Below are 13,225 nucleotides of genomic sequence, written 5' to 3'. Positions count from 1 at the left end.
TCCTATTTGTCATTTACGCTATATAAACATTTTAAACAAGCCAAAACCAAACAGGCAACGGAGGATCTGGAAAGCTGGATCGTACCCTAAGGACAGGGGTGACAGACGCCCTAGTTCCATCATGGACGGTCAGCTGTAAACTTCCCACTCAGCAGGAGGTTTGCTTCCGATACCTTATGGCACAGAAACAATATAAACCTCCATGTTCCTCCTTCCTACATCCGTGTGCCTCTGCAGGTGTTTTTTCCCAGGGTCTCCGTCCTTGTGCGGAGGACTCTCACTCACCTTGTACAGCCTGTAGTAATGGACAGCCACGTCCTCCAGTCGCGCCGCCTCTTTAATATACATCAGGTGGGCTTCCGGCACGCTCAGTGCAAATTGGTCGCGGTGGATATTCGGAATGTGCTTTAAAATGTAATCTTTCCCCCGCTTTTTTATTACCTGTAGAAATGTGGAAGCAAAAGTGAATAAAAACCAGAGAGTTGTAAGCAGCAAAGGGGCATCAAAACTAACTGAGGCAAACAAGGGGGGGTCTCCTGCCTCTCCCCCCTCTACAGTTAAAGGGGTTCTCCGGGCTTTTAATATTGATGACCTATCCTCAGATCAGTGGGGGTCCCTTCCTGCTCTGCTGCTGCTTTGCCATAGACAGACGCAATGTGTGTACCATCTCCTTATACAGCGGACCCCCGCCGATCTGTTATTGATGAGGATAGATCATCAATATTAAAAGCCGCTTTAAGAGTGGCTACAAAAAAATTTCTTGCGTTCTGGAGGACCCGGTCCCACCCATATATTATATGGACTACACATTGATTGAGTGGGAACGGTGTAATGCTTTATTTCCCCTTTGGGGGCACTGCAGGCAAATGGAAGACTTTCTCCTAGACAGTTCTCTCACAGGTTAGGACTGATTGCTGGCGCTTTCAGCAGCACAACACACTCTGACCAACTTATTACTAGCAGAAAGTTATGTACCCGCCGTATGATACACTGAGGCACCCACTGCATGTGGTATGGGGCATTTGCCATCTTTTCCCCAAATAGGGATTCAGTAGGGAAGGAAATAGGAAGGGTCACCGGAGTCTGAGGCTGGTCATACGCATGAGATACCCGTTGGCTGAACACTTATTCTCCCCCCCCCCCCCCTGCTCCCCATTATATATGCATGCTCGACTGAGCATGCATGTGTTCTGTACAAGGAGAGGGTAGAAAGCCACTGTCAGACTCATCCGGTGGTGGCTTATCTCCCTGAGACGGAAAGAATCGGGCAGACTCCTCTGGTAGGGGCTTATCTCCCTGAGACGGAAAGAATCGGGCAGACTCATCCGGTGGTGGCTTATCTCCCTGAGACGGAAAGAATCGGGCAGACTCCTCTGGTAGGGGCTTATCTCCCTGAGACGGAAAGAATCGGGCAGACTCCTCTGGTAGGGGCTTATTTCCCTGAGAAGAATAGGATCGGGCATGTTGAAAGCCAACAGCCTGATCCTCGTCAAGGAGAGGTGGGAGGCCCCCATACACATTCGATGGTCTGCAGCTTAAGAGTCCGGGCACAGGAGAGCACCTCTGTGGAGCTACATCCTTCATCACAAGAAATGGTCTACAGAAATCTGGAAACACCAAGACTTACCCAGGGGGGGAAATAGGCTTCCGGTTCAAAGTACTTTCCATAGTGCTTGTTCCTTTTGAAGTTCCCCAGGTCGGCTTGTAGGGCGAAGGCGGCCAGCAGAAAGTAAGCTTCCTCCCGCGTCATGCTCTGGGAGAGCAGGACTTGTTTCCTTAGGTGCCAGTAGTAGTAATACCGCGCTGTTCTATCACTAGGGGGGGCGACATAATGACCACATTTAGTATTTAAACCACCCTATCAACCCCCTCGATCACAGTGCTCCCTCCATGTCACAGCCCACAGTGAGGTTCATACAAACAGCTCCTCCTATCTTAGCTTCCCGAACTCTCGGAATGTGGCTGGGGGAAGAGGGATACATTTGTGGTGTCTTTGATACAATACATTTCTCTCTTTTTATTTATTTCCTTTGCAATTGTAATTGTTACTTTTTTTTCTTTTATTTGATGGAATCCAGATGCTTGCCCCAACCAAGACACATCTGCATGTATGCAATCATGTTCTCTACCCGCAGGGGGCAGTATGGTAGTTGCTGGCAGCGTCTAGTAACAATAGTGGAGCTTTGTTTGTCAGGCCACTATATGGCTTTAATCAGTGACAGAAACGTTCTCACAGAAGTTGTCACCTCCCTCCCCCCAAACCACTTGAAAATTATACTGGTGGCACGTTTAGTTTGGAGACCGACTCATCTATTACCCAGCGTATCTCTTTCTGGAAGACCAGAGCTGTGCAATACTTCATTTCCCCTGTGGTGGCGCTGCAGTAAAGTTAAACATTTGCTGCTGGGATCCCACACAGATTAGAGCCGATAGCTGGAGGTCCCAGCAGCCAGGAACACTCCGTGACCAGCTTATCACAGGGGACAGCAATGGTCTATAGTGGGCTGGCCCTTTAAGACAATCTCAGCGTTCTGTGCGGGAATCTATGGTGTGCGCTGCGGTCTTACTGACACTCAAGATCCATTTTCTTGCTTTTTACCTTATTAATCTGCCATTTTCCACGTAGTATTGCACTCGGAAATGAATGATCATAGGCGGCCCAAACTGGTCGATACCCTGTAAGAAAGTAATCCTCATCAGTGCTGTATACGGGGCTGTGATCTGGACACCTGCTCTATGATACGAGTCATGTATGATGGCGTCTGTGTGACATACATACAGGATTTGCTATAGGGGCACCATGGTGGCCGTCACTGACATGGGGTACTATCATTATTGGGCACTGTGGCTGTAACCATTATTGCAGACAGTGGCGTAACTACTGGGGAAGCGGCTGCTTCGGGGGCCCGGCGCCTGCGCTGATGTTACTCATGTCTGGGCCCATGCAGTGTCCTGGCAGCAGCCTCAAGTAGTGTAATCACACATGCGCCAGCTTTCTCCGCTTTCTGGCGCATGCGCGATTACATTACTTGAGGCTGCTGCCAGGACACCGCGCAGGCCTGCACGTGAGTAACATCGGCGCATGCGCGAGACTACGGCACACTTAGAAAAAAAAGACGAGGACAACAGTGAATGATTAATAGCGGGACGGCGCTGGGCTTGGCGATAATGGACACAGCTGGGCACAAACAGCCGGAGGGACAGCCCTTTGGGCACGTTAGGAAGGTAATTTGCATATAAATAAAAAATATTTTTAATCAAAAATAAAAAGGACAGGTGGGGGTAAAAATTGTATATCAAAAATTGGGGGGGCCCATACAAAAATTAACAGTGGGGCCCAGACACTTCTAGTTACGCCCCTGATTGCAGACTGACTGTCACTGTCAAGGTTATGGGGGGCGGTGGCAAGTATTGCGAATGGGCACTGTGCCATGGGGGGCACTGTGGCCGTCACTGCCATGGGGGGCACTGTGGCCGTCACTGCCATGGGGGGGCACTGTGGCCGTCACTGCCATGGGGGGGCACTGTGGCCGTCACTGCCATGGGGGGGCACTGTGGCCGTCACTGCCATGGGGGGGCACTGTGGCCGTCACTGCCATGGGGGGCACTGTGGCCGTCACATTATTATCGAGCGCTGTGGCCGTCACATTATTATCGAGCGCTGTGGCCGTCACATTATTATCGAGCGCTGTGGCCGTCACATTATTATCGAGCGCTGTGGCCGTCACATTATTATCGAGCGCTGTGGCCGTCATGTGAACCCCACCTCCGCACTGGGGGCACCACTATAATGCAGGATACTACATGCTGCAAGCCTGGGCCGGGTGACGGGGCTCGTCTCTCACAATTGTGTAACTAGACGGCAATGTCCGCATGCTGACAAGCCGACAGCTGATCTCGTAATCGTGATTCATTCCCACAGGCGGTGACAGTTGGCGTGGAGCTCGTTCTCCGCTCTCACAGGCGGTGGGATGATATGAAACACGATGCCCCCCAGTCCTGAGCGTTATACAGTCTCGGGATTAATAACATACAAGTGTTTCAGATGTATGTGGCATGTCGATCACACAGCTTTCTCACAGAGCAATTATATCCAGCTTCGTGGGATAAAGAGCATAGCTGCGATATTTAAAGTGGACCCTGTCATGTTATCAAGCAGAGGGTTTAATCATAAAAATTTCATGGCGATATTCAGAAGCCGGGGGCCCATCAGTCGTGTCTGGTAATTGGTTAATAAATAATAACAGGTAAATAACAATTAAGAGTAGGTTGGTCCTCCTACCACTAGAGGGAGCGTTGGTGCAATCTCTCTTGTGTGTGACGCAAAGAACTAGTAGAATTAAAATAGAAGCTTCTTGGGGCTGGCTACAATGAGAAAAATATATATCTATTGTATTTTTCTATTCACTGTTCATTTCTGAATCAGTTTTAGTTGGAATATCTGGATTTTAACACCTTACTTTAAATAAATGTCCGGCCTGCCATGCATAGTTGTCTCTAATATGCCCTGGGAGCCTGATGTTATAGGTCAACCGGATAAGATAACCTCTTGTTTTAGCTGGAGCTGCACAGTAACCTCTATTGCTTGCTGCCCCTGGTGCCTGCATTGCTTGCTGCAGTAATGTTGTGTCCGGTTCTAGGATACAGGATTTAAAAAGGTTGTGATGACCCGGGCCGTCTTTAACGCAGGGCAAAAGGGGTAGCTGCCCCGGGCCTAGTTGCCCTGGTGGGCCAGTGGGCTCATCTATGGGGGGCACTATATAGGGGCATTTTATACTGGTACATTATGGGGGGGCACTAGGAAGAAGGGGGGGAACTATATAGGGGTATTTTATACTGGCACATTATGGGGGCACTATGGGGACATTAGCTCAACTGGGGGCATTAACAGGGGGTAGTTCTTGCACTGGCACATCCAAAGGAGAATTATTACTACTGGGGGCATTATGATGGGCTTTATTACTACTGGGGGTCTATGGGGAACATGATTACTAGTATGGGCACTATGGGAGCATTATTACTTCTCGGGGGGGACATGTTGGGGGCACTGTAGGAGCACTATTACTACCATGTGTGCTCTAGCAGAGAATTATTCCTATTGGTGGGACTTTTGGGAGCACTATCACTGTGGGGGCACCCTGGCACAGTATCAGCTTACCACAATTATCTTTGGGGGGACGTTATGTTTACACTATTAGTGTCAGGGGCACCATTTCCTGGGCGCAGTTATTTTAGGGCACTGTGTGCCAATAATTATTGAAGGACACTATTTGCATGGTACTACTATTACCAGGGGGTTTATCCGTTTCTGCAGAATAGTATTGGGGAGCACAGCGGGCAGAGTATTGGGGGTGGTAGGATGATTTGTCCAGAAGATGGAAGGATGATGGAAAAGTAGTAAACTAAGATTTTGTTTGTCAAACTGCAGAGATGAGAAATGGCTGAAAAATGGTGTCTGGACTGAAAGGAGAAGATGAGGAAAGAGAACATCTACATCAAAGAGACGTCACTGGATGTAAGAGGAATGGGGGCTGTATTACCCTGTATGGAGGGGCTAGTAGTACAGTACTATCTGCACATTGTAAAAAATAAAATAAAGTAATCTGCAAAATACTATATATTTGTGTCAGAAGTTGTGCTTTTTTAATTTTTAGAATAATGATAAGACATTTTATTTGATACTTTTGTGCTGATTCTTTTTTTTCTCTCTATATTAAGGGACACTATAGTCACCAGAACCACAACAGCTGAACGTCGTAGTTCTGGTGTCTATAGTCTCTGCAAGCAGAAAGGCAGCATTTACATTACTGCCAAGGAACACCTCTAGTGGCCGCTCAGCATTATTACAGTTTACTACTCTACCAGGTGTGTTGTGGTGGAGGCGTGATTGCATGCTGGGGTGTGGGAAGGCGGGATCCAGGGGGCCCAAGAAAGATCTTGCCCAGGGTCCAATCAATATTAAAGACGGCCCTGCGGATGACCTCTATCTACGTACCTCCTACCATGTGCAATTTATAATCCTGGTGTCTTCTTATGTAAATTATAAGATGCAGAATCAGAATTTGGCCCCGGCTATGTCCTGATGCACTAAGAATCAGATTCCCCACCAGACGGCTTATATACAGTATACAGAAAGTGATCGGACATAAGAATGAAATATGTCTCATCAGGATTGTGCCAACAGCAACATTCCTCAGGATTCCCGGCCAAGGAAAGCGTCGAGCAAACACGCGGTCACCTGACTTACTTTGCTGGCCTCCTTCTTCCACTCCTTGGGACAGTATTTATAAAGCTTCTGGTTGAGTTCCATGTATACATGTTCATTATCTGAGAGCAAACGCAAGAAGGAAAAAAATATAATTATAAATAAGTCTAATGCATATATACAAAGAAACAATCAAAACTAAATAAATACATAAACTATATGTGGAATAGTTAAAATGTTAAAATTGATAAGAGTAACAAAAATTGTAATAATCAGCGGTTACTAAATATTTGCTAATAAATTCAACAGATAATATGCAACATTAAAAGAAATAAAATAGAGAAATTATTTTGTGTCATTTGATAATCCCTAAATAAATAAATTGTTGAAAGTCATTGAAATTATTGGTCCATCCATTCTAATAATCCAGCACTTGTTTTAATGCAGATAATTTCAATGCAGATAAAAAGATACTTCAAACCCAAGCTCTTTTCATGTGTTGAGACCCATATAAAAAGTATACGATGTGACTGGTGTATCAGACAGACAAAAGCCATCTTTTCTTCAGTACAATACAATTTACGGTTCTCCATTAACATTCCTTTCATGCCGATTTCACGCACTGGTCAGTACTGAGCCCATATTTAGTTTCAGCCCATTCAATGAGATATGACTGGCAGCAGTCATATGCGGGTCTAGCCTTGGGCCTCATTAATTTAGGAATGTGAACTGGGGTCTGAATTAAAGAGGTTTTTATCCACAGGATAGGGTATAACTATTAGATTGGTGGGGGGGTCCTACCTCAGGGACTCCAACCGATCATGAGAACGGGGGCCCTGTACCCCCCCCCCCAGAGCCCTTCTGATATTAACGGAGCAACGGTTCAGGAATGCGCGTGGCTTCTCCATTTAGTTCTATGGAAGTTCCGGGGATAGCCGAGTACAGGGCTCACCTCCCTCCAGAATTCCCATGGAAATGAATGGAGCGGCCGCACACATGCCTGAATGGTTGCTCCGTTTATTTCAGAAGGGCTGCAGGGCCTTCGTTCACATGATCAGTGTGGGTTCCAGCGGTAGGACCTCCACAGATCTAATAGTTATCCCTTATCCCCCCCCCCCCCCAATACGCGATAACTTGTAACAACCCAAATACCCCTTTAATTTAGAGGTCTCAAGGGCTCATGCACACGAACGTATTTTCTTTCCGCTTCCGTTCCGTTTTTTTTGCGGACCGTATGCGGAACCATTCACTTCAATGGGTCCGCAAAAACAACAGAAGGTACTCCGTGTGCATTCCATTTCTGTTCAGCAAAGAAGTAGTACATGTCCTATTATTGTCTGCAAATCACAGTCTGAGGCCCCATTCAAGTCAATGGGTCTGCAAAAAATGTGGAACACACGCGGAACACATCCGTATGCCATCCGTATTTCGCGGATCTATACTGTTGAAATGCTATGCCAAGCCCATATTGCTCATGTGTTTGGTGATTAATAAGTTACTGTTTCCAATCCGCAAAAAACTGATCAAATACGGAAACATATGGATATGTTTTGTGCAATAACGATACGGAACAACGGATCTGTGAAAAACAGACCGCAAAACAACAACGGTTGTGTGCATGAGCCCTAATTGTCTGAATTCATTTAGTATTCTTTTCTGGGGTCTGAACCAAGGTATGAAAGTTAACGTCATCTATTGTTCCCTGTTATCAGTCAATACTGGTACTTGTAGTTCTTCAATGAGATGACTGACAGAAAAATTCCTGTCCCCCCCCCCGATCACTACTGAGACCCTCGAGAAGCTTTGATCCATACGTATAGCATTAAACATTTGCAAATGTACTCAACGTTACAAAGAGTAGAGCCTAGCCCTTTCATCTCACTCAACCCCCTTGTGTGTCTTTAAGGCGGCCCTGTTTATTTAGTCGCCCTGTTCCTTTAAGTTTTTGAAGAAATGAGAGCTCTTGATGTTCGCTCTTGTTCAGGAATGTGAAGTCTGAGGAATGCAAGTCCTGGAGGAGCAGAGGCATCTATCGGGGCCCGCCTCAGCTGTCTCCATTCATCACACTCATCTCCACGTGTTACCCTGTTACTTTAAATCAACAATCCGCCATTCAGAGGCAAAACTGAAGAAAAGTGAAAGCGCAAAGCGCCGTCCAACCGTGAACTATTAGATAGGCCATAGATTCATTCGGATGGGGCGAGTTCTGCCGCTGCGTAAAAATGGTCATCCGCCTAAGCGGTGCCCTGTTCATACCAGCACCCTGCTCTGTACTGACGAGGGGCGAGAACCCTAAAATAACTGTGTACAGAGGGGGTCTCTGGTCTGGTTTATATCCTTTTTCCATGTTTCAAGACTCTTCAATGGGTCAGACATTGACTTACAGTTCGTTACCTATAGGTGGCACTAGAGACACAGTTTTTAGGGAAGAGCTAATGTGCATATTTTTCCCATAGATTTTTATTTTATTTTATGCACTTATATAGCTTTACTATATTCCACTGCACTTTACAGACATTATCATCCAACTGTCCCCAATGGGGCTCACAATCTGAGACAATCTGTCTTTGAAGTGCGGGAGGAAACCAGAGAACCCGGAGGAAACCCACGCAAACACTGGGAGAACATACAAACTCCATGCAGATGTTGTCCTTGGTCGGATTCGAACCTAGGACCCCAGCGCTGCAAGGCACCAGTGCTAACCACTGAGCCCCCATGCTGCCCATACATCAGTTGGATCTCCTCAATAAAACCAGTACACTCCCAGAATTGAGCCCATTAATGGGTTGTCCAGGATTTCCACCAATATCTGACATCTCGCTGATCAGCAGTTTTTGGTTTGTTTGTTTTTCTTTTTGTAGTTTTGGCTACACAGCTCCGTCCATTGGGTGGTGGATGTTCCGGGTACTGAAGTGCTGCTCCCATTCACTTCAGTAGTAGATAGAGGGGTGTTTGGCAGCAGCTTATTCTCATTTCCCGGTTAAAAACACATGCATACTTGGCCAAACAGAGCATGCACGTGTATAGAGAAGTTGATAGGAATACCGATCCATTTAGCTGACATTTATGGTCAGCTGTAGGCTGGTTGGTGCCCTGCATATCCCCTTCTATGAATGCCTCCATTCTTGATTGCCTGAATAATACCGTCCGATAAGTACTAGAAAAATACAGCTGCATGTGGGAGTCAGTAGTGCCTGGTGGTGCAACCTGTTTGATCACCCACCATGCCCCTCTTAGGCCAGACGGGCATATAGATGGCTCTATCGCCTCTGTGTAGCATTACTGGAGAACCTGCTCATCACTCTAGTTCAAGGATGCTTAATCTGCGTCCCTCCAGCTGTTGCAAAACTATAACTCCCAGCATGCTGGACAACCTGCAGCTATCAGGGCATGCTGGGAGTTATAGTTTTGCAACAGCTGGAGGGACGCAGATTAAGCATCCTTGAACTAGAGTGATGAGCAGGTTCTCCAGTAATGCTATATATTTGCAACAGCTGGAGGGCCGCAGATTGGGCATCCCAGCTTCTAGTTTATTTCCCATCTCTTTAAGGGAAATGTTCCCCTTTTTAGATATTTTGCTGTATTAGTTGTCCATTTTCTCCACCATGTTGGGGCGGTTCGGCTTCTGTCCAATCTGCACACGGACGCCATTGATCTCTAAGGGCTGGCTGCAGTGAATGTATTTGCAATAGCTATGTAATATTGTGTTCCCTATGACCCCATAGATGCGCCCCGCAGTGACCTCTGGCATCTACATCATTACCCCCCTCGTCTCTATTAGCTGCAGGTTGCACCATGCACCCGAGAGGGGAGATGCCGTCTCTCTGACATGGCTGGAGAGCTGGTGAGAGATTCTGCACAGTGATAACGGAGATACTAGACATGTTCAGACTGGAGGAACACGTGGGTCTCTGCCCAAAATAATCCATATATATGAGATAACGGTTATCAGAATTTTGCACACCCTATGTACTAGGACTGGTTAGGGAATTGGGGACTTTCTATACTTTTCTATGAGCTTCCAATAATCCAGAACAATGGCTATTGTGCCGGATCAAAGGAATTTTACATGAAACGGCCATTTGGACCCGACCAGTGAATTTTTACTTACTTTGGATAACACTGAGCCCAAAGAGATGACAATCTTTCAACCGGATGAGATCGCAGACCTGATCCAGTAACTCCTGACAAAGTGCTTTAACCTGGAACACACAACATAGTATTTACAGTGGACGCCACTGAGGTACCCATAATGCACCATTCCCCCCTCGCCATAGCCACAGCAGGGGGTACTCACATTAACGATGATGTTCAGAGTATCATCATTGGGTAAGAAGACGCACACGCTCCGCCGGTCCTGCATGACTCTGTTGTTCTGGAAGCCCAGCTTGCTCATTTTGTTTCGCCCTTTTTTTGTGTTACGGGGGTCACTGCGCAGCACCAAGCCCCCTGTGACCCATCAAATGTCCAGCACTGACCAACCTCCCAGAGTCCGTCATCATCATCGTAGTCGACAAGCTCTTCTTAACTCAGGGAATCATCGCTGCAAAGAGAAGGAGGGATGCCAAGGGTTAATTACATACGTGTACACAGCATTCAATGAGTGCTACCCAAAATTTTGTAAAAAAAAACTAACAAAAAAAATAAATAAAATTTCACCTATATCTATTCTAAAAAAAAAGAACCAATATGGCCACCATGGCATCCCCCACCCAGCTTCACCAGACCTCTGAATGGGAAATCTGCCCAGTTATGCCACAGAAATGGATCAGCGGACGCTTTACTGCACATCTAGGAAGATCTACCATTAAGGAATTGGAGAACATTGGGTGACCCCATGTGGGAGCCGTAACAACGGTAATATCAATCATCCAGCTTTTCCAGAAACAGATATACAAAGACCACACAAAGACTATACTTGTGTTGTGTTTAGTTTTATTTTTTCCAGGCATATATGCGCTTTAAAAAGGGATTGTTCCCTGTCTATGAACCCTACTGGACATTGCAATACGCTCCTTCTGTTTTGGAGGACTCAGAAGGACCATAAACTACATGGCTATGGGTACCATCGTGTAATACCACATTCCTCCTGTAGTGGCCACTGCAGGAGAAATGCAAACACTTGTATTTATTTGCTGCCATATTGAAGAGTGGTGTGACTAGACCAGTTCCATTCCCAGTGAGAGCTGAAGCCATGCACTAGTTTCCACTACTCATAGTGGAGATAGATCCAACCTGAGCTGGGCTCCCTCCATAGTGTGTCTGTCCCTATAGTACAAGGCTGGCCAACCTGTGGCTCTCCAGCTGTTGTAAAACTACAATTCCCACCATGCCCTGCTGTAGACAGGTAGCTGTAATCAGTCTAGGCATGCTGGGAGTTGTAGTTTTGCAACAGCTGGAGAGCCTCAGGTTGGCCAGCCCTGCTATAGTATGTAAATCCTTGGATTTTGCTCCGGTTATTCTACAGGAAGAACGTCCTTCATCTTATTATCTCTCTTTGTTTTTCTTTCATTTCATACACATAAAGCCGCCGCTGCATTACCGCGAGCGGATGACTTCTTGGTGACCCCCGGCCTTCTCCAAATCTTTATTTTATTAACTTCTTCAAAGCGATATTTTGTCCTTTAACATAGCAGGACATCTTTTCCGCACATGAGTATGGACGGAATCCCAATGCTCCATAAAACAAACTTGGAATATTCATGATCCTAACTTCAAAGGAAGACGGCGCTCAGGTCGCCAGTCATGTCCAATAATAAAGTGCTCGCATCAGGTCCAACTTGTAGGATTTAATTTCATTAATGTAAATACTTCTGGCGATGCTTTGAGGTAAGGTTAGGGTTTGGGGAAGCCGGTTGGGTCAGTGGTTAACATCGTTGCAGCTCTGAGGACATGGACTCAAATCCAACCAGCGGCATCTACATGCATTTTCATGTCCTCCCCATACTCTTTAAGCCACCAAATGTACTGGTAACTTAATTGACTTTCTAGGAGATTGGCCCTAAATTATATAATCATGGCCAAACCAGGCCAACCAACTATTAATTATGCGTTGGAGGCCCCACAACAGATGATGTTGGAGGAAAGAAATATCAGCCAAGTTGAATGTCAATGCCTGATCCTGTTGCTCTGGCAGGAGATAAGACTTATTTATCTCTTTGTAAATCTAATGTGCTCCTAAACAGGTACCACCCAGTATCACACATGCAAAGTCCATCCCTAAAATAGTCCTAACCCATCCCTACATCATTCAAATCAATATTTAGATGGAGTGGAAGCAAAGATTTGACTAATTGTTAGGAGGCCATCTATCACTTGGGGTGTGTTATTGTCACAACCAGACAGCTGAGAAGCTCTGACAGAAGCCTTTCAGAACCTTCTCCTTGAGTTTTCTTTGTTGTGATGTTCAGTTCCTCATCTCGTTAGCCTCTCTCAGCTGTCATGTAGTTGGACTGATTGCTTCCCTTTAAATTCCTCCCCATAATGCTTTACTGGGCGGCTTATACTACTTCCTGGAGTGTGTGTGCATGCTGATCCTGTTTCCCAGTCTGCTACAAGGTTAAGTGCTGTACATTTATCTGTTATTTTCTGTTTGCTGGATCCCAGGTGACCCTGACTCCCTCCGTGTCTGGTGTAGGGAGCCGGTGGTCGTGTCCCCTCACTATTGTAGGGTGTTCAGGGGTTATATAGCCGAGGTTTGTGGATATGCAACCATCCACCTTTGGGATTTTTGCATAGGCTGAGCAGCCAGGGAAAGTGCCAGGTCTTGTGCAGGGGTCTCCCCTTGGTTCCTTAGCTTTGGATCCAGTGAGTCATATATGCATGTTGCATTGTCTTGTTTCCTGTACACCGTCCGTGACAGTTATCAGAGGTGTAGCTTGAATCATCTGGGCTCCAAAGAAAGATCTATACCAGGGTCCTTCTCAGTCATCACATACCATTTAATAAAAATAATACGGCAGAGGAGCCCCTCAGGTACCAAGGGTCTAAATGCAACTACAACCTGCATCACCTATAGCT

General features: G+C 46.3%; 1 protein-coding gene across 2 annotated transcripts in view; it reads right to left on the bottom strand.

Moving 5' to 3' along the window:
• Positions 1-13,225, bottom strand: part of FRMD6 (FERM domain containing 6) — a 47,255-nt gene that overhangs the window by 12,048 nt on the left and 21,982 nt on the right. For both annotated transcript variants that reach the window (XM_044272360.1, XM_044272361.1), the window contains exons 2-7: positions 10,503-10,748; positions 10,317-10,407; positions 6,248-6,327; positions 2,600-2,676; positions 1,628-1,814; positions 286-441 (exon numbers count right to left, since the gene is read on the bottom strand). In XM_044272360.1, the coding sequence (XP_044128295.1) occupies positions 286-441; positions 1,628-1,814; positions 2,600-2,676; positions 6,248-6,327; positions 10,317-10,407; positions 10,503-10,601 (690 nt within the window). In that variant the 5' untranslated portion in view covers positions 10,602-10,748. The remainder of the gene's footprint in view (positions 1-285; positions 442-1,627; positions 1,815-2,599; positions 2,677-6,247; positions 6,328-10,316; positions 10,408-10,502; positions 10,749-13,225) is intronic.

Source organism: Bufo gargarizans, chromosome 11, assembly GCF_014858855.1.
Source record: "Bufo gargarizans isolate SCDJY-AF-19 chromosome 11, ASM1485885v1, whole genome shotgun sequence".
Taxonomy (NCBI): Eukaryota; Metazoa; Chordata; class Amphibia; order Anura; family Bufonidae; genus Bufo; species Bufo gargarizans.
This window is presented reverse-complemented; position numbering and strand designations above follow the sequence as displayed.